At 32.1% G+C, this 24,757-nt stretch overlaps 1 protein-coding gene across 4 annotated transcripts in view; it reads right to left on the bottom strand.

Moving 5' to 3' along the window:
• Nucleotides 1-24,757, bottom strand: part of LOC143048258 (protein mono-ADP-ribosyltransferase PARP4-like) — an 85,928-nt gene that overhangs the window by 8,842 nt on the left and 52,329 nt on the right. For 3 of the 4 annotated variants that reach the window (XM_076221825.1, XM_076221826.1, XM_076221824.1), the window contains exons 28-34: nucleotides 21,545-21,922; nucleotides 20,576-20,623; nucleotides 15,323-16,362; nucleotides 14,515-14,573; nucleotides 10,580-10,685; nucleotides 9,918-10,076; nucleotides 2,836-2,934 (exon numbers count right to left, since the gene is read on the bottom strand). In XM_076221825.1, coding sequence (XP_076077940.1) covers nucleotides 2,836-2,934; nucleotides 9,918-10,076; nucleotides 10,580-10,685; nucleotides 14,515-14,573; nucleotides 15,323-16,362; nucleotides 20,576-20,623; nucleotides 21,545-21,922 — 1,889 coding nt within the window. The remainder of the gene's footprint in view (nucleotides 1-2,835; nucleotides 2,935-9,917; nucleotides 10,077-10,579; nucleotides 10,686-14,514; nucleotides 14,574-15,322; nucleotides 16,363-20,575; nucleotides 20,624-21,544; nucleotides 21,923-24,757) is intronic. The other variant, XM_076221827.1, reaches the window with a different exon arrangement.

The raw sequence follows: 24,757 nt of genomic DNA, 5'->3' as shown, positions 1-24,757 counted from the left end.
CTGAATTTGGATTGTGATTAAAAAGTTGACACAATATAGGTTTCTGACACAGATTGAATGTGGTCTAAGAACTCAAACTTAAAAACTTAAAAATTTTAAATTGGACATTTACCTATTATGGTCCAATATCCAAAATCTAAACACATGGTTAGATTCGCCATATCAAAGAACTCTAAGAATTCAATTTTTGATGAAATCAAATAAAGTTCAAGTTTTGACCCTTTAGACCTCAATGTGGACCAATTTGATAACCAGCCCAAATATCAACAAGAGGCTGTCACAACGACAGCAAACCGGATTTATTAACATTTAATTGTGTCCTGCCAATATCACAAGAACCATAACTGATGAACGGTGAAAGTGAAAATCGTCAATATCAAATTTGACATCCATTTTGTCATCAGTATCAACATATTAAAATTTGTAAAGCTTATAGGTTGAATGGTTCATGAGTAAATGCAACAACACCATTTTTCTATCTTTCAAGAACCATAACTGATGAACGGTAAAAGTCAAAATCGACATTATTGAACTTGACCTCTATTTGTCATCAGTAACAACATATTAAAATTTGGGAAGCTTTGGTTGAACAGTTCATGCGTAAATGAATGGACACGACTGGAAATGCCATTTTTCAATCTTTCAAGAACCATAACTCCAGAACGGTATAGGTCAAAATCATCATTATTGAACTTGACCTTCATTTTGTTGTCAGTAACAACATATTAAGATTTTAAAAGCTTTGGTTGAACAGTTCATGAGTAAATGCACGGACAACATTTGGTTGCCGCCCGCCCGACTGCCCGCCGTACATCCCCAAATCAATAACCGACATTTTTCTCACAAAAATCCGGTTAAAAATCTAAATACATGGTTAGATTCAGCATATATCAAAGATCCCCATATATTCAATTTTTGTTGAAATCAAACAAAGTTTAATTTTGGACCCCAATTTGGACCAACTTGAAACTGGGCCTATAATCAAAAATCTTATAGGTACATGTTAAGATTCAGCATATCAAAGAACCCCAAGAATTCAATTTTTGTTAAAATCAAACTTCAGCTTAATTTTGGACCCTTTGGACCTTAATGTAGACCAATTTGAAAACGGGACCAAAAATTAAGAATCTACATACACAGTTAGATTCAGCATATCAAAGAACCCCAATTATTCAATTTTTGATGAAATCAAACAAAGTGTAATTTTGGACCCTTTGGGCCCCAAAATATAGCAGTTTTATAAAATTGTGAAAATGTAATCTTTAAGCTATCTATTGGAAAGTAGAATGCTTCTGCTACATAAATATGGGCTGTATTTGACCAAACAATGCACATATATCGGGTACTAGCATCATTAAGTCATGCTAAATTACTGAAATCTTCACAATTTTAGCATTTTAGTTTAATTTTAGATGGTTTCCATCTTAAATGAAAGTAGTCGCTTTGTTGTTCATTCATAATATTGAAATGTAAGTTGTATTTGATGATGATACATAATATATTTAAAGGTTGAGGATAAACACGGATGCAGCCACTTTCATTTTTGACAAAAACCATCTAAAAAGTGACGTTTTTTTGCATATTTTATAGATTTTTCATATTTAAGGGGGCTCGCGGGTCTAAATGAAATTTTTTATTTAATATAGGATTTCTCTATATTTTTCTATAAATGAACTTTATCTTATACTTAATAGAAAAATGAAATAAAAAAATGGGGTCACCGTTCATTTACGCTCACAATCTGCCTTCGAAAGGAGCATACATTTTTGTTAATGTCCCTTTTTTCTGTTGAACTAATAGGAGAAATAGCGGCAATATCGAAATAAAAAAATAACTAAATTACAGAAATCGTTAAAATTTTACTATTATTTAGTCTATGTACAGCTTATTCGAAAACTACAATAAATCAAAGAGCAGAATGCTCTGAGGGATACGATTGCCATATAGTTTTCATTGACACATGTATAGCAGTTCTGCCAACTTTTCACCAAGCAAATTCGTGAGATTTGGCCAAAATAGAAAAGATCAAAGAGGAAAAAATTGATCCAAGGATACTGCTGCAAAAAAGCATGAACATGCGTGAGTCTCACACATTTTTGGCAGCCCTGGCCTTGATTGTCCAAATAACTATGACGTCTTGAAAGGCTATTATAATTATTTTTGGTTGACGCCTTACTTCGACGTCGAAGTAAGGCTTCAAAGAAAAAAATTATAATAGCCTTCCAAGACGTCATAATTATTTGGACTATGGCCTTGAAGGCATAAAACTTTGCTCAGTGCTTGGAGCACAAAAATCATGCTCGAAACAAGAAATCAAGCAATTTCATTGATTCATTTTCGAGTGTGAATACAAAAAAACTGACTCGAAAGTTTTATGACCGCAAAAACTAATTCAACTGCACATGCAAAGGTAATATAAATCTGAATAGTCACTCAACTTTAAAAATAGCTAATCCCGGATACAAGTGTACGAGCAATGTACTTATTGTGTTTTATTTGTGTGCTATCAATTCCAAGTTTAATTTCCACAGCAGTCACTGAGAGCAGGGCCGTAACTAGGGTTCCAATTCAGGGGAGGCAGGGGTTTGTGGGTAGCCGACTGATGCCCCCAAGAGAAGGGGGTTGGGGCGCAGCCCCCGCCATTTTTTTTTTTCTCTCAGTAAAATGCCTAAAAATCACCCTTTTTCCTTTGATTTCCTTACTTTAAGGATTGCTTGAACCTGGAAGCAAATTTTATGCAAAAACAAGCTGAGATTGCTGAGAGTGTTGTTCGGGGTGAGCCCAGGCTCCGTCTTGAAGGCCGTACTTTGACCTATAATTATTAACATTAAATACCTTGTGACAGCGGATTGTTTTCTCAATAGAATCAGTGGCTAAAAATGACCTGTTTTCCTTCGATTTCCTTACTTTAAGAAACATCAGTATTGCTGGATCCTGGAAGCAATTTTTATGCAAACAATTATTATCTGTATTTAAAGATATTTTAGTTAGAAATCAAACTGGTAAGTTAAAAAAGCAAGATCATAGAACGGAAGATATTTTTTTTTTATCGAGGACCTTGAATTTCAATATTGTTGACAGCTGAACAGACATGTATATAACTACAACCAGGGACTTTCTATACTAGTATATACTTAGTATAGAAAGTCACTGCTACAACGAATGGGAGTGTTTAACTACTAACTACTAAGGCATTGACCACAATGTTCTCGTACGATCTGGAGACGTTAAAATAAATGATCCAACAGCTGATTCAGTCGGTAACGAATTTCTGGTATCATTAAAGATTCATAATACAAAGGGAACCTCCTCCGCTTAATTGAGCCCCTCAATACATGTGAACAGTTAAGTTTTATTCAAAATTGTCGAAAGCAAAGTTTCATATGTGTTCTCTTACAAATACTGAATAACAGACGGACGGCCACTATCGATCAAAAATCTGGAAAATGACATATATCACGTATCATGATAACACTGTTAAAACTGTAAACTTGTATTGTTTATAATACAAATTCAAGTTATTCGTGTACATATTGTCAATATTTCATTTTATTACTTAAAAAAAAATGGTGTAGAAAATTCAGGAGAGGCAGTTGCCTCCCCTGCCTCATAGGTAGTTACGGCCCTGAAGAGAGAGAGAGAAGGTATTTCATTTCATAGTTCGAGATTACTCTGATGTCCGACATCTACATCTACATCTATGTCGTTGAAATGCAAAGGGTCTAAGACCCATCACGCAAGTACTAATTTGGTCATTCAATATGGTGCTCATTAAAAACGTATTTACATGTGAAATTAAAATCAAATGTTTGTTGCGTGACTACTCTGTTAAATAAGATGTGAGGCTGTTCTTGAATGCCTCTGCATCTTCTATATTTAACAGTCTTATTGGTAGAGTATTCCAGTCTTTGATGGTACGTGGAAAGAAGCTGTATTTGTAGGTGTTTGTTGAAGTTTGAAGGTTTCTAAATTTGCTTCGGTGGTATTGCCGTGTTGTCCTGCCTTGTTCTTCTACATAATCTGGTATATTTATGACTATCTTTTTATGTAAAGCTTTGTGACGGCTGATTTGCCAGACAAGCTGGGACCGTGGGGGACTTTTATGCTAGTATACTTAAATTACAAAGTTAACTTAAATAGTCCCAGTCCGATATATTATATCAAGTATTATTGGATGCCGAATTGAATTTTAAATATATAGGTGCCGATTTGACTAGATGCCGATTTAACCAGGTGCCGATTTGACTTTTTCTTTGGGTGCCGATTTGACCAGGTGCCGATTTCACTACAAGTAACCAATAATCTCGGGACTATTCACTTCGTATCTTATCACCGTTAATTCTAGGAGGAACCCCATTTCCCAGTCCCGTATATTATATCAAATATTATTGGATGCCGAATTGACTTTTAAATAGGTGCCGATTTGACTTTTTCTACGGGTGCCGATTTGACTTGTACCCAGTAATCTCGGACTATTCACTTCGTATCTTATCACCGTTAATTCTAGGAGGAACCCCATTTCTAAATCTTTTCCTTTGGGTCAGTGGGCATGAACCCTTCCATATACACTCCTCTGTTTAAATTGAGATCGTTCTTAATATAATACGACGTTTATCGACAAGTTAATTTTTTCTTGAAGATTTTGACGGGAAATACTTCTGAAAGGGAGACAACTCGAAACGATAATATGGAAGACTCCATTTCGGCTAAAGGGGTGTTATAGGTAAAACTTCATTGATTTTAATTTAAATGATGCATATGATTTTAAATTATGCAACAACATTATTAAACCCTCAATAGCAGGCAGACATAGAAAGAATTCAATGAGTTTCAAATTAATTAATAAGCGGGGAATCCAGAACAACCACTCAATCTGATACCCCTTGAAATCAAGAAAACTATACACATGCGCATTAATACATAAACAAACCGACGACTCGCGATTTGGAACAAGAACGTTTATTTAATTTATGATATGATGAATGAGTCTCAATTTCTTATTTCTTTATGAGAGTACAGTATCAGTTTCATAACGGTAAAATATAGAAAACTCCACTTCAGTTCTTATATGACAGAAATAGGATTATCGGAATTCAAAGAACTCTCGCATTTATCAAAACTGAGGAATTCCCTCTGACGTGTTTCTAAATTTATAAAAACACTAAATATAAATACTGCTTAATTCTGATTTTCCGTGTTGTTAAAAACACGCATATAAGTCAAGGGAAAAATCAAACATGAAGATTATGAGAAGAACATTACAGGAAAGTTGTTTATGTTCAATCCTTTTGCTTGTTTTTACCTTTTAAAGCAAGACAATCATCAGAATCTGAGATGTTGCTGAATGTTTAGAATAAAACGGTTGACGTGAGGGAATGAGCCCCGAGTAAACGGTAAAAGTCTACAGATTGCTTAAAAGCAATCGTATCCCAAAAATATAGGTCACCGATGAGTTAAAAAAGATATTTCAATTTTTATGCCAAAAAATGGCTTTTTGCACCAAAGGGAGATAATTTGAAGCTTTTCAATGGCATCTACAGTTTAAAAGTCCGCTGGGGCCAACACGAATTGATTTTTTGGAATGATTTTTGTACCATATGATAAAGTAACAGCTACTTAAGGTAATCAATAAAATTTGTAATGAAAAATTAATGTTTAATTTTTTTCTGAAAATCTTATACCCGCGAGCCTCCTTAAGCTTGAATCGGAGTGTTTTTAATGACTAAATCAGTTAAAATCATTCACATAAACTAATTGAATCAATTGAAATAGACACTTGAGTGTTTAAAAAGTGTCTAATATCTTTCGTTAGATGAACTTGAAATCGGCCCTTAACGGACCTACTCCTTTGTACTTGATCTGAGTTTTGTGGTAATAAACATTGTGTGCATGTTTTATAACATTTAGTTGAGACAAACTTAAGTAAGAGAACGAAACAAAAAAAATCAGCATCTTTTCCATTTGTAAAGAGGTATAAAATGGTTTCCTTTTACAAAATGTGACTTGGATGGAGAGTTGTCTCATTGGCACTCATACCACATCTTCTTATATCTATAACTATAGAAAAGCATAAGTGATGCCACCAAAATTGGAACTTAAGCATTTTTTATATGTTTCATAACATTTAGTTGAGGCAAACTTAAGTAAGGGAATGGAAATGAAAACCAGATGCTCCGCAGGGCGTAGCTTTATACGACCGCAGAGGTTGAACCCTGAACGGTTAGGGCAAGTATGGACACAACATTCAAGCTGGATTCAGCTCTAAATTTGGATTGTGAATAAATAGTTGACACAGCATAGGTTTCTGACACAGAATGAATGTGTTCTAATGAACTTAAAATTTTTGTTTCTCTTAGAGCAATTCACTATGCTGTTGAATATTAATCCTCTCAAAAAAATGTTTGAAGAAATTTTCTTTTTTATTTATGAAATTTCAAATGAGAAAAATTGAACCCAATTTTTTTAATCACATCCCCCTTTCCCTTATTCCAAAACTAATCTCAATTAAAATTTCTAATGGAGTTTGCAACAATAACTACTCATTTAAATACATCATAAAATATTAAGATGTAAAAAAACTGCTTGTTATCACTGAATGGTAAAGATTATTTTAATTTATCAGTTGGTAGTAAAAAGTGAATATACATTGTATATTGTATATAACAAAGATTTAAGTTGATTCTGGACAAAGAAAGATAACTCCAATTAAAAAAAAATCTTGCTATTGCACAATATTTTGCAATTAGATATTTCTTGCTTACTATTCTGGACAAAGAAAGATAACTCTAATTAAAAAAAAATTTGATATTTCACAATATTGTGCAATTAGATATTTCTTGCCATTGCGCAATACTGTGCAATTGAAAAGACTTGCTATTGCACAATACTTAATATAATAATTTTAGATCCTGATTTGGACCAACTTGAAAACTGGGCCCATAATAAAAAATCTAAGTACATTTTTGGATTCAGCATATCAAAGAACTTCAAGATTTCAATTTTTGTTAAAATCAGACTAAGTTTAATTTTGGACCCTTTAGACTTTAGTGTAGACCAATTTGAAAACAGGACCAAAAATGAAGAATCTACATACACAGTTAGATTTGGTATATCAAAGAACCCCATTTATTCAATTTTTGATGAAATCAAACAAAGTTTAATTTTGGACCCCGATTTGGACCAACTTGAAAACTGGGCCAATAATCAAGAATCTAAGTACATTTTTAGATTCAGCATATCAAAGAACCTAACTGATTCATTTTTTGTCAAAATCAAACTAAGTTTAATTTTGGACCCTTTGGACCTTAATGTAGACCAATTTGAAAACGGGACCAAAAGTTAAGAATCTACATACACAGTCATGACAGTTAGATTCAGCATATCAAAGAACCCCAATTATTCAATTTTGATGAAATCAAACAAAAGTTTAATTTTGGACCCTTTGGGCCCCTTATTATGTTGGGACCAAAACTCCCAAAATCAAACCCAACCTTTCTTTTATGGTCATAAACCTTGTGTTTAAATTTCATAGATTTCTATTTACTTATACTAACGTTATGGTGCGAAAACCAAGAAAAATGCTTATTTGGGTCCCTTTTTGGCCCCTAATTCCTAAACTGTTGGGACCTAAACTCCCAAAATCAATACCAACCTTCCTTTTGTAGTCATTAACATTGTGTTTAAATTTCATTGATTTCTACTTACTTAAACTAATGTTATTGTGCGAAAACCAAGAATAATGCTTATTTGGGCCCTTTTTTGGCCCCTAATTCCTAAACTGTTGAGACCAAAACTCCCAAAATCAATCCCAACCGTTCTTTTGTGGTCATAAACCTTGTGTCAAAATTTCATAGATTTCTATTAACTTAAACTAAAGTTATAGTGCGAAAACCAAGAAAATGCTTATTTGGGCCCTTTTTGGCCCCTAATTCCTAAAATGTTGGGACCAAAACTCCCAAAATCAATACCAACCTTCCTTTTGTGGTCATAAACCTTGTGTTAAAATTTCATAGATTTCCATTCACTTTTACTAAAGTTAGAGTGCGAAAACTAAAAGTATTCGGACGCCGGATGACGACGACGACGCCGACGCCAACGTGATAGCAATATACGACGAAAATTTTTTCAAAATTTGCGGTCGTATAAAAATCAGCAATTTTTTAATTTGTTAAGGGCAGATTCCTAGAACAGTAGAATTGACGCCACCAAAATTCAAACTTTAACTATGTTTTGTGGTCGAAAGTATTGTGTAGCAGTTTCATAACATTTGGATGAGGCAAACTAAAGTAAGAGAATAGAAACAAAAAACTTTGCCCATTAGTAACAGAGGAAATTATTTTGTAAAAATTTACAAAAATTTACCAAATTAATGAAAATTGTTAAAAATTGACTATAAAGGGCAATAACTCCTTAAGGGTTCAACTGACCATTTTGGTCATGTTGACATATTTGTAGATCTTACTTTACTGAAAATTATTGCTGTTTACAGTTTATCTCTATCTATAATAGTATTCAAGATAATAACCAAAAACTGCAAAATTTCCTTAAAATTAATATTTTGGGGGCTGTCTGAGAGCAACCTAACAACTGGTTGTCTGATTTGTCTGAAAATTTGAGGGCAGATAGATCTTGATCTGATAAACAATTTCAACCCCATGTCAGATTTGCTTTAAATGCTTTGGTTTCAGAGATATAAGCCAAAATCTACATTTTACTCCTATGTTTTATTTTTAGCCATGGCGGCCATCTTGGTTGGTGGGCTGGGTCACTGGACACATTTTGTAAAAGATACCCCTAGTGATGATTAAGGCCAAGTTTGGTGAAATTTTGCCCAGTAGTGTCAGAGGAGAAGATTTTTGTAAAAGTTAAAGACAACAAATGGACGACAATGGACGCAAAGTGATGAGAAAAGCTCACTTAGAAGGGCCAGGTGAGCTAATAATAATGAATGTGTACTGGACTGCCTTTGATTTGCAGTATTAAACACTTGCACAGTGATGTAATACTGTTTCTCTAACCACGTTAGTTTCGTATATGCAAAGCAGTTAACGGGTAATGGGGCCCTGCATGGGTTATTTGATGAACATGAGTGTTGAAAGTGAGAAAATAGAATAATTAGAAGTTAATGTTCTTTAAAAAAAATATTAAATTAAAGATTGATGTATAAAAATTCTTCAACCATATATAAATGCCCTATAGGCTGTAATATTAAACATATGTGTAGATCGCCCCAAGCCAAATTATGACAGTACACATGATCCACGTGGGATAATGATCAATAATTAGCAGGGGTTATTGTTTTTAAAATTCACCCAAATGTAATCTATGAACAATGTATGAAATCCAATCAATAATTAACACCTTTTGAGATAGGATGGTCTTGTTTTTTACCACAATCACCTGTTAACATTTTTATGACCTTAAAATAGAACATGGGCTTTTTTAATAATCATATGAACACGAAAGAAACTGTTTTAAAACTTTATTTAAACAACACAAAGGAAAACATGAAATAATAACGAAAATTATGATGCATTCAAGAAAAATATACTTACCAAAATGACGTTTCCGATCAAAAATCTTGTCAGTTTTAACTAAGCATATCTAGCTGGTGAATATTTTCTATGCAATTAACCAAAAGGCCACTTGTAAGGCTATGCATATAACTGGACAATTTAACATTAGATGAATAGGAAATGGCTTTGTGCAGGAGAAAAGTATGCAATTCAACGAATTATGCAATTAAAACAGTCGACTGTAATTTAACATTTTGTTTAAGTTTCATAACATTTGGTTGAGGCAAACTAAAGTTAGAGAATAGAAACCAAATTAAGAACATACAGATGTACAGACGGACAAGGTTATAACTTAATTTCCCCTCCACTATGACGGGAACATCAATATTGAAATTATATTACCTTTTTCACATCTATCCCATATGAATCTCTATCTTTAGCCTCTATTGCTGCTCTTCGACGTGGGCTAACTGCGCTTCCTATTTTGCAAAGAAATCCTCTTGGCTTTGCTGATTCTGTTGAAAGCTTGACTTTCATTCCATGAACATCACTTGTCACCAACTGATTATATATTATAAAACTCATTAATAATCTAATCTAATCTAATCTAATATCAATCTTCTTTCATGAATATTTTCCATTCCTATCAAATGACTAACATACAGAGATACATAAGCTAAACCTGGTTGAGTTTGTGTGCATATTTAAATACAAAAGCACACATGTTGAAATGTCTCATTGGAATTTATGTTTATATATGAACATAAAAAGATGTATTATAATTGAAATGAGATGACTGTCCATTAGAGACCAAATGTCATAAAAACTGTGGGTCACTGTATCACATTCAACAATGAGCAAAACCAATACTGCATAGTCAGCTATAAAAGGCATAGAAATAACTAATGTATAACAATTCAAACGAGAAAACTAACGGCCTTATTTATATAAAAAAATGAACGAAAAACAAATATGTAACACATAAACAAACTGTTCATTTAATTATCTGAGTTCTAACCTTTCTTAATTAGTATTTATTTTTTATTAAGCCTGTTATTTTTTACCTTAGTCATCATTCCTCTGTTATCATCATCACCATCTTCATCATCTTCATCATCTTCATCAACATGCCATCGGTTATCTGCATAGTCTGTGACATTTGCCTTACCCCTACAAATATATGATATCAAGATTTATTTATTATTTTGTAATAAAACTGTTACACAATCAGAATGTATATCATCTAAATCATAATAAGGCTTTTGATAAAGTTTTAATATCTAAAATATGATCTAATCAGAATAGCTATGGCAAGCCATTTTTATATTTATTCACTTTCAAGATATCGTAGAAAGTTAAATCAGATATCTTTATAATTAAATAAGATATCTTATAAATTAATAGATATCTTATAAATTAATAGAGATATCTTGATAAATAAATAAGATATCTTATTAAAACTTGTTATCAAGATATCTTATTTAACATATAAGATATCTTATTTAGTTTAAAAGATATCTCATTAAGTTTATAAAATATCTTATAAACTATATAAGATATCTTTTATATAGTTTCTTATAAAGATATCTTATAAACTTAATAAGATATCTTTAAAACTAAATAAGATATCTTATTAACTAAATAATATATCTTCTTTTCTTTTTACGAATTAAAATAAAGTATCCCTGTATGTTGGAAAAAAGTTTGACCAATCAAAAAATCAAAAGCAATTCAGATCAAGGTTGCTAATTCATATCTGTATCTGTGTTAGATTCTGCCAGTGTAGGCACACCTCCAAAGGAGGAGAATAAAATATTAAGTGTCCTTCACCACCCACCAGCAGTAATATATTAATAATAAAATTGACTTCTGTTTTGCCACCGTTATGTACATTGATATATGATCATATATAATTTCACAATAAAAAGAGACAACTATCTTTGATTTAAATTCGCATGCACCAAAAATTTATAATTGGTTAACATCAGTATTTGATTTGATTACAACTAATGATACCTGTTGAGATTCAAACCCTGATCATCAGCATAATGTCAAAATAATTACTGTGCACTTATAAAAGCTATATATAAATGCTTGTTTTCTCCATTTTTGTTATCAAATTTTATTAAATTCTATTGGCAAACATTTATTCTCTGCTGTATTAAATGGAAGTGCATGGTATATACAGATAAGGCCGTTGGTTTCCCCCTTTGAATTGTTTTACACTATATTATTATAGCTATAAATTTTTGGAGCCCTAAAATTATAGCTTGTTGTTCAGTGTGAGCCAAAGCTTCGGATTGAAGGCTGTACCTTGACCTTTAATGGTTTACTTTTATAATTTTTTACTTGAATGGAGAGTTGTCTCATTGTAAATTACCACATTTTCCTCTATCTATTTTGTTAACATACAAATTACTAAAAATGGGTAAAGGGGGGATACATGCATATCCACTGTTTCATTGTAAATGATTATTTCACGATAAATGAAAGAGAAAAGGGCAATTCCTTGCTTCCTATCAAAATGAATGAAATTTATTTAATGTGCTTCAAGCAGGAAAAATTGCAAAGATATGAAAATAACAGTTTACTACCAGAACGAAAATCCCAATAAAAACAAGGATATTTCTTTTGTCCTTTTTTCTAGGTAATTCTGCTTTAAAAAAATAAAATCAAATAAACATAAAAACTTATCACATTTAGTTTGTTAGAATTCTTACTTGTAATTGTTTATTGTTTGATAGATTCTTATTTATTATATCAAATATATATAAGATATCTTATTTAATAATAGAGATATGTTATTTAATAATAGAGATATCTTATTTAATATATAAGATTTCTTAATTACTATTAAAGATATTCTATTTAAAATAAAATAAGTCTCACTCAAAATATGTATAACCAATCTCATTTCAATTTGTTTTCTGTTTATCTAGAAATAAGAATTTACGAAACTATTATAAAGAATTGAAATATTTTATTAAGTTCCATTTTTTTGGGGGGGGGTTGATAAACTCAAAATGCTCTCCCTTTCATAATTCGTCAGTCAGAAATAGTGACAAGAATGAGACTTAGTCCACAAATGGATATGATACAAAAATTACAGGAATTTTCACATTCTTTGAACCAGTCACTTGTGCTGGCATGGTCATCTACATTTTTTATAACCATGGTTAACATACCTCTCTTTTATTCTATCCAAATGTGACAAAAACTATTTTGTTAGCTTACTTCTATTATATTTCGATGGTTTTTTTTTTCATCACAATCTCTCCTTGATTATTACTTGCATCAAAGTCAACAGATTTTATATAAGGTAACTGTTTTAAAATAAAATTAATAATATGTCATATTTCAAATAGTTTGAAAAAATAAGATATCTTATAAAGAAAATAAGATATCTTATTTACTTTTAAAGATATCTCATAAACTATACAAGATATCTTATAAATTATTTGTTTAAAAGATATCTTTGAAAAGATATAAGATATCTTATAGAATAAATAAGATATCTTATAAATTAAATAAGATATCTTGTATACTTTATAAGATATCTTATTAACTTTACAAGATATCTTTAAATTGATTAAATATAAAAACAGCTTGCCATACATAGCGCTTTGATCCTGCCATTCTGACTAGAACATCAACAATGTTGACTTCTATGATAAAAAAAACTTTTTTTTCAAAGCAGCAGTTGTAGAAGTCCTCTTTTCAAGTTTGAAAGGGATATATAAGGGGCTTGTTATGGTTTTAAATGAAACATTATCAACATTTAAAGTAAGTAAACTTTTTTTCATATTTGTTTCAATTACAATCATTCCACACATATTTTTAATCCAGAAATGTCTACTTTTTTTCTTTTTGATAACTGATAATTAATTGTCATCCTAAAGGGATTCCAAATTTTATTTCAGCTGGTCTGACATTTTTTTTGAAATCATTGTGAATGTTTTTCTTAAATTATGTGAACTGCAATTATAAATTTCAAAACAGCAATCAAACCCTAGGATAAGTCATTAGTCCCTCAATCCTCTAATATGCTGACATTCATTGATTTGAACTCAGTTTTAACCCCTACAAAAGATTTAAAGCCTTTGCAAACAGATGGGATCAATTGCTTTACCGAGCTCAGCTTGATACGACAGCAGAAATTGAACCCTGAACAGTTTGGACACAATACTCAAGCTTGATACTGAGACACAAAATAAATGTGGGGAAAGATCTTGAAATATTTGTATTAACTTTCAATTGAATATTTCTTGCCATTACACAATACCATTTGCAATTGAAGATTTCAGGTTATTGCACACTATTGGGCTATTGTGCAATACTATGCAATTGGATATTACTTGCTTTTGCCCCATACTGTGCAATTGAAGATTTCTTGCTATTGTGCAATACTGTGCAATTGAAGAGTTCTTGCTATTGCGCAATACTTTGCTATTGTGCAATACTATGCTATTGCACAATACTTCATATATAGTTTACAAATCATGTTTGGTGTATCTCCTGCCATATCAGTATTATTTTGCTTTTATCTATAAATTGCAAAATGGAAAATTTTGAAGAGAAAAAAAAAAATATGAAAAAAAGTTCCTACCCAAATTTTATTCAATTCCCTTTTAGTAATTATCAAACTCAATCCCAGCTTTCCCTTTAAGGTATGGTACATTGCAGTACAATTTCAGAGAAATCCATACACTTGAACACAAGTTAATGTCTAAAAACTAGAAAAATGCTTGTTAACCAAAATAAAATGACATTAATTTTTTGTGGGTACTAATTTTCGTGGATTGAGAAAACTTGCATTTCAGTGGATATTTGGTTTCATGGTTTTGTCAATGTCTGTATACAATCCTATACATATAAACTTTCTCATTGGTTGAATATTTAAATTTGTCAGTTTCACCTTTACCCACAAAGCCCATGAAAAGTGGTATCCAACACATAATACAAATGTAATAATGAATCCACAGTATTTCCTTATACTTACATCCTCTTTTTAAACTTTCTAGACCTTAGATTATCAAATAATGAAGCATGGGAATCAACCTAGAAAATTAAGAAATCATTTTAAAAATGAGGTTTTTCATCTAACAAAGTGTATCTAATTTTTTGCCCTATACATATAGCATTGCCTGCCAAGTTATATAACATATATATCTCGATCTATGTGCCTGTGATTTATTTTATTGATATTACTGAATGGCTTTGTTCTTTTACAGTTGTGGCATAATCATTAATTTAGTTTGCAAAGAATTTCCAATAAACCAGTGCTATTAAGGTCTTAAACTTGCAGTGAGGTGAGAGCTTTTGCTCCATGTTAAACAATGTGACTGAAATAAGTTTTAACAAGAGTTTTTATTGTTCACAGCTGACTGCTTCGCATCTACCAGTTCAAATCTATTCAGCATATCACAACAATGGCAGGGATTCAAAGTTGACTGAACAGTCGTTTGCCAAGTATATAAATGCTGACATATATAGGATAGTAGTTGTTCTTTGCTATTACATAAATCGATGTGAAAAAGAACAAGAAGTTTAGATTTCCTTTTAAAATAGAAAACACTCGCAACCCAAGGAATCATAATATCATATATATCTGATGGTGGAAATGAGATTTTGCAAATCGTAAAAACAACACTTTTAAACTAAGTTTTCAAAATCGGAACTATTTGTTTGATATTATCTAAAATTGGTTCAAATTAAACTAACTTTTTCATTTGTCATTATCTATAATTGGTTCAAATTAATCATTCATTTGACATTCATATTATAAGTACAGGTATCTTTTTACTTACCATTAATTCTTCAGTATTACTTTGTTTTTGAACGCTATCAGCAGAATCTAATTGGCTAGGTATATCCTTCTCAATTATTGATAGTGGTTTTGTTATACTCCCCAAAACACGAGCTGATCCTCCACGAGCAGTTAAACCACTCATTTTTTTAGCTGAAGATCCATCTGAAATGTCTGAAAGTAATTGTGCTCTTGGTGATGTTGATGAAAATACTTGATTTTGTTTTAGATGAGAAGAACTACTCTTTGCCATTTCCCTAGGACCAAATGGTGTTTTTGGAATCGGCAATCCTGTTGGTGGTGGTGGCGGTGGTGGTATTCCTTTTGGAGGACCATACCTTGGTTCCGGTAGCATACGATTCAATTCTTTTAGTAGTGAAGGTGGTGGTGCACCAGACACTAAAGAGTCCATTTGTTTTGATGACTGCAAAGGTGGTTGTGGTTTTCCCTGTTGATGCAGTGGTGGCATTCCTGATGCTGAGCATTTAATTTTAACTGGCATTCCTCTTGATTGTAGGGATGCTGGAGGTGGCATTCCTCTTGATGGAAGAGGCGGTGGGGGTGGTGGTATCCCTCTTGATGATGCTAGAGGGGGTGGAGGAGGGGGTATTCCAAACTGTGGACCAACCTGTTGTGGCAACAGTTCATCACATATTGCTTCTGGAAATGCTAGTGCAGCAGACATTGGAGAGTACATTTGTATCGATGGAGGATCTGACTTTACTGATGAAGAGCCAACAACATGCATTCCTCTTGGTGGTTGTGAAGGTGGCATTCCTCTGAATAGTTTGGGAGTACGCATTTGGGTTTGAAATTGTGGTGATGCATCTGGTTGGGTTGGTGGTATTTTTATTAATGAACCAAAAGAAAACATGTCTGATAGTTGTTGTTCTTCTGACATTTTTTTTTTCTGAACTAGGGGTAACATTTTTGGTGAATAAGATAGTTTTTTTAATGCTTGATGTTTGTCAGGTACACTAGATTCTATTGTATCTTCATCTGAAGATAAGGTTAAAGACCTGCTATATTTCATCAAAGTATCTACAAAATGCAAAAATTGTAAATCAACTATTTTTTCATTCAATATTGTATCTTAATATTTCTAAAAAAATTATAATCTTCAACCTTTTCTAGTGTATTCAATAAATATGAGTATATGAATAAATATTATATGTAGGTTACACATTTGCATGAATATATAATTCTGACCTCACTAGCAAACACAGGAATAGCAGAGGGCTTAATTATAATTTATCAGCCATGGACTCGGGGATTTTATTGTACTAGTAATGTTTATCTGTTTTCATAATGCATTTGCATGAAATATTTGCCACTGGATGCTAATCCTTAGTTCATTTAACAAAGTCAACCAGATGCTCCGCAGGGCGCAGCTTTATACGACCGCAGAGGTTGAACCCTGAACGGTTGGGGCAAGTATGGACACAACATTCAAGCTGGATTCAGCTCTAAATTTGGATTGTGATTAAATAGTTGACACAGCATAGGTTTCTGACACAGAATGAATGTGTTCTAATGAACTTAAAATTTTTGTTTTCTCTTAGAGCAATTCACTATGCTGTTGGAATATTAATCCTCTCAAAAAAATGTTTGAAGAAATTTTCTTTTTTATTTATGAAATTTCAAATGAGAAAAATTGAACCCAATTTTTTTAATCACATCCCCCTTTCCCTTATTCCAAAACTAATCTCAATTAAAATTTCTAATGGAGTTTGCAACAATAACTACTCATTTAAATACATCATAAAATATTAAGATGTAAAAAAACTGCTTGTTATCACTGAATGGTAAAGATTATTTTAATTTATCAGTTGGTAGTAAAAAGTGAATATACATTGTATATTGTATATAACAAAGATTTAAGTTGATTCTGGACAAAGAAAGATAACTCCAATTAAAAAAAAATCTTGCTATTGCACAATATTTTGCAATTAGATATTTCTTGCTTACTATTCTGGACAAAGAAAGATAACTCTAATTAAAAAAAAATTTGCTATTTCACAATATTGTGCAATTAGATATTTCTTGCCATTGCGCAATACTGTGCAATTGAAAAGACTTGCTATTGCACAATACTTAATATAATAATTTTAGATCCTGATTTGGACCAACTTGAAAACTGGGCCCATAATAAAAAATCTAAATACATTTTTGGATTCAGCATATCAAAGAACCCCAAGATTTCAATTTTTGTTAAAATCAGACTAAGTTTAATTTTGGACCCTTTGGACTTTAGTGTAGACCAATTTGAAAACAGGACCAAAAATGAAGAATCTACATACACAGTTAGATTTGGTATATCAAAGAACTACATTTATTCAATTTTTGATGAAATCAAACAAAGTTTAATTTTGGACCCCGATTTGGACCAACTTGAAAACTGGGCCAATAATCAAGAATCTAAGTACATTTTTTAGATTCAGCATATCAAAGAACCTAACTGATTCATTTTTTGTCAAAATCAAACTAAGTTTAATTTTGGACCCTTTGGACCTTAATGTAGACCAATTTGAAAACGGGACCAAAAGTTAAGAATCTACATACACAGTCATGACAGTTAGATTCGGCATATCAAAGAACCCCAATTATTCAATTTTGATGAAATCAAACAAAGTTTAATTTTGGACCCTTTGGGCCCCTTATTCTGTTGGGACCAAAACTCCCAAAATCAATACCAACCTTCCTTTTATGGTCATAAACCTTGTGTTTAAATTTCATAGATTTCTATTTACTTGTACTAATGTTATGGTGCGAAAACCAAGAAAAATGCTTATTTGGGTCCCTTTTTGGCCCCTAATTCCTAAACTGTTGGGACCTAAACTCCCAAAATCAATACCAACCTTCCTTTTGTAGTCATTAACATTGTGTTTAAATTTCATTGATTTCTATTTACTTAAACTAAAGTTATTGTGCGAAAACCAAGAATAATGCTTATTTGGGCCCTTTTTTGGCCCCTAATTCCTAAACTGTTGAGACCAAAACTCCCAAAATCAATCCCAACCGTTCTTTTGTGGTCATAAACCTTGTGTCAAAATTTCATAGATTTCTATTAACTTAAACTAAAGTTATAGTGCGAAAACCAAGAAAATGCTTATTTGGGCCCTTTTTGGCCCCTAATTCCTAAAATGTTGGGACCAAAACTCCCAAAATCAATACCAACCTTCCTTTTGTGGTCATAAACCTTGTGTTAAAATTTCATAGATTTCCATTCACTTTTACTAAAGTTAGAGTGCGAAAACTAAAAGTATTCGGACGACGACGACGACGACGACGACGACGACGACGACGCCAACGTGATAGCAATATACGACGAAAAATTTTTCAAATTTTGCGGTCGTATAAAAATAAATCTGTTGTATTACATGAGTTTATAATTAGTGCCATCTTATTATGAGAGTTTTATGTTTTTTTTTCTTATAAAATTGTTCTTGTAGAAAGTTTCATATCAAAGTGTGTGTTTTTTTTTATCAGATAACTTTTGTCCACCAATGAGTTATTTGTCACTCAGGTTGAGGTTCTTTTCAAATTAAACATAAATTTTTTTCCCTTCCTCATTCTAAAATTTTTTATTGTAATAGTATAGAGATCCCACTTGTTTTGTCAAGTCTAATTGTGAACTGCTGTTCATCATTTATGCCAACATTTATGACTTGCCAGGCAAATATGAAAATGTTCAACAAAAGGATGACAACAGCACAAAATATATTAACTGCAAATTCTCTTATCTCTGGGTTTTTTTTGCCTGTTTTTTTAGCACTTTAGTTGTTTTCATGACTATTACTGATCTTTTGACTTAAACCAATTGCAACTAATTTTAACGGTTTAGTCCAATGTGTAAGAATAGTGTGAGAGTTAAACACCACTGTCTAAGACTAGTGTGAGAGTTAAACACCACTGTCTAAGACTAGTGTGAGAGTTAAACACCACTGTCTAAGACTAGTGTGAGACTTAAACACCACTGTCTAAGACTAGTGTGAGACTTAAACACCACTGTCTAAGACTAGTGTGAGAGTTAAACACCACTGTCTAAGACTAGTGTGAGAGTTAAACACCACTGTCTAAGACTAGTGTGAGAGTTAAACACCACTGTCTAAGACTAGTGTGAGACTTAAACACCACTGTCTAAGACTAGTGTGAGACTTAAACACCACTGTCTAAGATTAGTGTGAGAGTTAAACACCACTGTCTAAGACTAGTGTGAGAGTTAAGCACTAACAAACATGTTGACCCTATCACATTCTTTATGTGCCAGTTCAAAGTCAGGTTGCCTGTTGTTCAGTGGTTATTAGTTCATATCTTTAATTATTTTTTTCTTAAATTGTTTTGTTTTTAATTTAATCTGTTAGTTTTCTCATTTGAATTGTTTTATATTTTCATGTCAGACCCCTTATTAAGGATTTGAATGAGTATAATTAAGTGCTTAAATATATTTCCAACCCCTTTGGATGGCTTTTTTTTATTTAGATATTTAGATAATGTTATGGAGGATTTTAAATCGAATGTCAACATTCCTCAAGGGAAATTTTTCATAAATCAGGCAGCCAGCTATAATGTTTAGCCCTACAACATTCTGTATTTATGTGCCTGTCCCTAGTTAATAGCCTGTAATTTAGAGGTTGTCTTTTGTTGCTATGTTACATACTTGCTCTTCAGTCTTTTTTTTGTACATTAATCATGCGGTTAGTTTTCTCGTTTGAATTCTTTTACATTTGTGATATTGGAGCCTCTTATAGCTGACTATATGTGGTAAGGGCTTTGCTCATTGTTGAAGGTTGTAAAGTGACCTATAACTGTTAATTTTCGTATCATTTGGATGTCTCATTGGCAATCAAACCACATCTTCATCTTTAAAGGTATGGAATTTTAGGAAAAATTTATTTGTGTTTAGATAGTTTTTCTTTGGAAGTATAATGACATCTTTATTCAATATTGTGAGTGAATTATCTTTATTGCAGTATTATACAAGGCAAAAGAACCATTTGTAATAAGTTTGTGAAATAAGGGAAATAGGGGATTTTGTTATAGAGAAGGCAAACGTACGCTGCAAAAATCTGAGACATTTAAAATTTTCTTTAGGTTTTAGAAATTATTTGCTTATTTGAGTATTGACCAAAGTTTAAATGTCTATTTGGTTCAGATGAAAAGTGTCGGTGGCTTAGTGCTACAACAGAATCAGCAGCTAAATGATGAAGTACAATTGTGAAGTTGTTTTTTTAAAAATCAGAAATACAATTACCTGCACCTCTCTGCTTTACTTCTTTCTTTTCGAGCTCTTTTCCTTTAGCTGAAAGACAAAAACAATTATATCATAAAGAGAGAAGCTAAATTCAACAAACTGAATCATAAAAGACATTTGGTACACATCTCAATCAATTATGCTTAAGAGGGTTTATCCTACTTCATTGATTGATTTTATATTGGAAGTTTTTAAGATAAAGGTTTAACTACAAGTATCACAGAAACTTTACATTATCAATGATCTATGTAAATGCAGTCAAGAAGAACCATGCCACATGAATATGCATGTGCACTGTAGAATCGTTCAAAACCTTTAAATAGTAAACCATGAAAATGAGGTGTTTTTCTCATTTGTGCAGGACATACTTTTGCCTTTATTGAACTTTAATAGATAATAGTTGTCTCTTTGCATATTGGCAATCAAATCACATCTCCATATTTTCATATGTATTATATTAAGTGACTTTCATCACAGGATAGATAATAAGAAAAATATATTGTTTATGGTATTATTTCAAAATATTATTTCCTTATCATCTTTTTATCCCTCTTCTCTTTTGGTGTTAAAGTTACTTTAAACACTTCTGTGCTATTTTGCGGTGGTCAGTTTTGTTGGTGAAGGAAGCCTGAGTGCCAAAAGAGAACCACGACCTTAGATAGGAAAACTGTCAATTCTAGTCAACTAAGATTATTAGGAAAACTGTCAATTCTAGTCAATTAAGATTATTAGGAAAACTGTCAATTCTAGTCAATTAAGATTATTAGGAAAACTGTCAATTCTAGTCAATTAAGATTATTAGGAAAACTGTCAATTCTAGTCAATTAAGATTATTAGAGTCCTGTGCACCTGTTTAATGCAGGGTTTGAACTTAATACCTCAGTGTTGACTAGCTAGTGATAAAGTAGACCCATTTCCTTATGATCAACACAGTATCAAACCGTTATGGTTAAACAGAAAGTTTTATACCTGGTTTTCCACAGGCTTCAAATCCAACATATGCATCCTTCTGTCCCATTCCAACCATTACCCCTTGATGTCTAGGTCTACCTACAGCTGTTGGGAAATTAGCTCTAGGATGATCATCTCCAGCAAATCCTGCCTTCATCATGAGTGATCCAGCATCTAATACTAATGGCATTATCTGCACATCTTCATCAGAGCTTGACTTATATTGGCCTTCTTCAGAAATCATACTCGTAGCTTCTTCAAGAATTTCATCTTCCTCAAAATCCTCACATGATGCATATGAAGAAATTTTAAAGCTAAATAATTCATTAGCATCTTCGTCTGAATCAATAAACCTGGCATAACCCTTTTGTTCTGGTGACATATCAGTTTCAAGATCTAAAATCAGATATTAACAAGAGTGCACATGCTGTAATATCTAGCCAAAGCTTAAAGTGATAACAATTGAATATTATGATGAAAGTATTTTATGCAAACATGTATTGCATAAACTTAATAGTTTCAAAGATTGATTGATTGGTGTTTAACACACTATTTTGTGGCAGTTTTTACTGGTGGTGGAAGCCAGAGTGCCTTGAAACAACTACATTTTGATAAAAACAGAAACCCCAAGTCAATTAAGATTGCAGTAAAGTGCACCTGCTCCGTGCAGGATTCAAACTCACAACCTCAGTATTGACAGTCTTAGTTATACAGTAGTTTGACTTCTTAGACCAGTTAACAGTAAACAGTTAAGGGAGTTCGCTTCTCAGTTTCAAAGTAATTAACTTTTCAAAACACTAGTTTATATTGATAGGAAATTAAAAAAGGAATCCAAAGAGCCGAAAAAATATATAGGTCACCGTGATTGTTTTCGAGATATTAGCCATTGAAATTTTGGCCGGAAAATTTTCTCTCTTGACTTTTCATAGCTTTATCATTGACATGTCTATGTTCTCAAAAACTGTTAAAAAGTAATTAAAATTTTATAAGACTTTTACAGATGGCTTATTATTATACATGTAAAAGATTTTCAAAAAGAAAAATGGGGGTCACCGGGCAAAATTTTCCAAGGCATTTAAATGGATAAAACCAGAGGATTCCAAAAATCTGACCAAAAATTTAAAACATGACATTAGCCAGCTTCCTTAATTTATGAATATGAAAAAAAGTTAAAAAGGCCAAATAAAGTACGAAGTTGAAGAGCATTGAGGACCAAAGTTACTAAAAGTTGTGCCAAATATGGCTAACATAATCTATTCCTGAAGTAAAAAAACCTTAGTATTTCAAAAATTCTAAATTTATTTTGTGAACAGTTAATTTATAAATATGACCATATCAATGATAATTCATGTCAGCACAGAACTGACTACCAGGCTTGTGAAACCCTCGGGGTATTAAAACTCCACCAGCAGTGGTATCGACCCAGTGGTTGTAAATAAACTCATCAGCGATACCAGATACAAGATAGACTGCTTTATGGAACAGATTTTACTCATCGCCAAAGATTGCTTTCATCTTTACATTTGGTTTATATGGTTAGATGTCTCATTGGTAATCATAACACATCTGATTCCTTTATACTCTATAAACAATTGTTGGTGCTATCAATGTCCAAAGCATGCCTAAGGTTTTATTTTGGTACTTTCTTGCACTTCTGCAACTCTGATGCAGTCAAGACAGTAATTATGGTAGCTTTACCAAATAAACACTAAACTTACCTTCACCTTCAGCAGTCCACAGTGTTAAATTATCTCTTAACAACTGCATTTTTACAGCTGAATCTTTATAGCTCTCTTCACTTAAACAATCTAGCTCTGATATTGCCTGATCAAATGCTGATTTTGCTATACTACATGCTTTATCTGGGGAGTTGAGAACATCGTGATATAATGCAGACAAACTAAGTGCTAAATCTAGACATACAGGATGAGTAGGTGCTAGACCTGCAGATGCTGTATCACTTGCAATGTTATATGCAGCTAAAAAAATTTCTGTGGCTTCATTTTTATCATTTCCTGTGACAGTTTCATTTAAGAATTGGTAATAGTCTGCTAAGTATTGGTAATATTCTCCTTTCCTGGAAATTTTGGAAGGTCAAAATATAAAAAAGAAAATGTGGTCTGATTGCCAATAAGACAACTCTCCATAAGAGACCAAATGACACAGAAATTAACAACACTAGGTGACTGTACAGCCTTCAACAATGAGCAAAGCCCATACAGCATATAGGCAGCTATAAAAACAAAGATAATGACAATCTTGAAACATTTTTGGATCAATCAATGATTTTTACTTTATACTAAAATACCTACAGAACAGTCATTCATAAAGTTTTTAGTTAAACTTTAATTTATAGAATAAATAATCTAAGTGGTCAAGAAATTTCCAATAATACATTAGAAGAATTTAATCTTTGGTCTTTTAACATTTGAAGAAATTTTTGTGAAACTTACATTTTATAGTAGAAAACTTTGGATTCTTCACTTGCTGCATAAGGAATTAGTTTGTTATCTAAAATGTCTAAAATACTATGGCAAATATTCTTAAGATCCATCTACAAAATGAACTGTAGTTTAATATGATTACCCAAATAAAAAAAGAATACAACCCAATAAATTGCTTCGCCAAGCACAGCTAGATACGACTGAAAAGGTCGAACCCTGAACAGTTGGGACAAAAATGGACACAATATTAGCTCTTGATACAGGTCTGAATTTGGATTGTAATTCAATATCTGACACATAACAGGTTTCTCACAGAGAATAACTGTAGTCAAAGAACTTAAAATCGGTCATATGAATGATTTGAATTTATATTAAAATTTTTGCTATTGTGCAATACACCATGCTATTACAAATTGACCCCCCCCCCCCAAAAAAAAAATAACCCCATTTTTTTGGTGCAATTCACTATGCTGTTGAGAATTAACCCCCACCCCTCCAAACAAAATAATGATCCCTAAATTTTTGTTCACTCCCCTTTATTGGCAAATAAATTTATTTTGAAAATCTCTTTTCAATTTTTTAAATCTTAAGAAAAATAATATTCTTTCCCTAAAGATAAGGTAATAATCTGAATTCAAATGTCCAATGGAGATTGCAATCATAATTACCCATTTAATAATTTAAAATCCGTGTAAGGGAGGTAATCCAAACTTAACATTTAATTAAAAGTAATTGTCCATTAACCAGAACACCCTTGTTTTACCCCTATTTTGCCTCTAGTTCCTAA

Source organism: Mytilus galloprovincialis, chromosome 10 (assembly GCF_965363235.1).
Source record: "Mytilus galloprovincialis chromosome 10, xbMytGall1.hap1.1, whole genome shotgun sequence".
Classification (NCBI taxonomy): Eukaryota; Metazoa; Mollusca; class Bivalvia; order Mytilida; family Mytilidae; genus Mytilus; species Mytilus galloprovincialis.
This window is presented reverse-complemented; position numbering and strand designations above follow the sequence as displayed.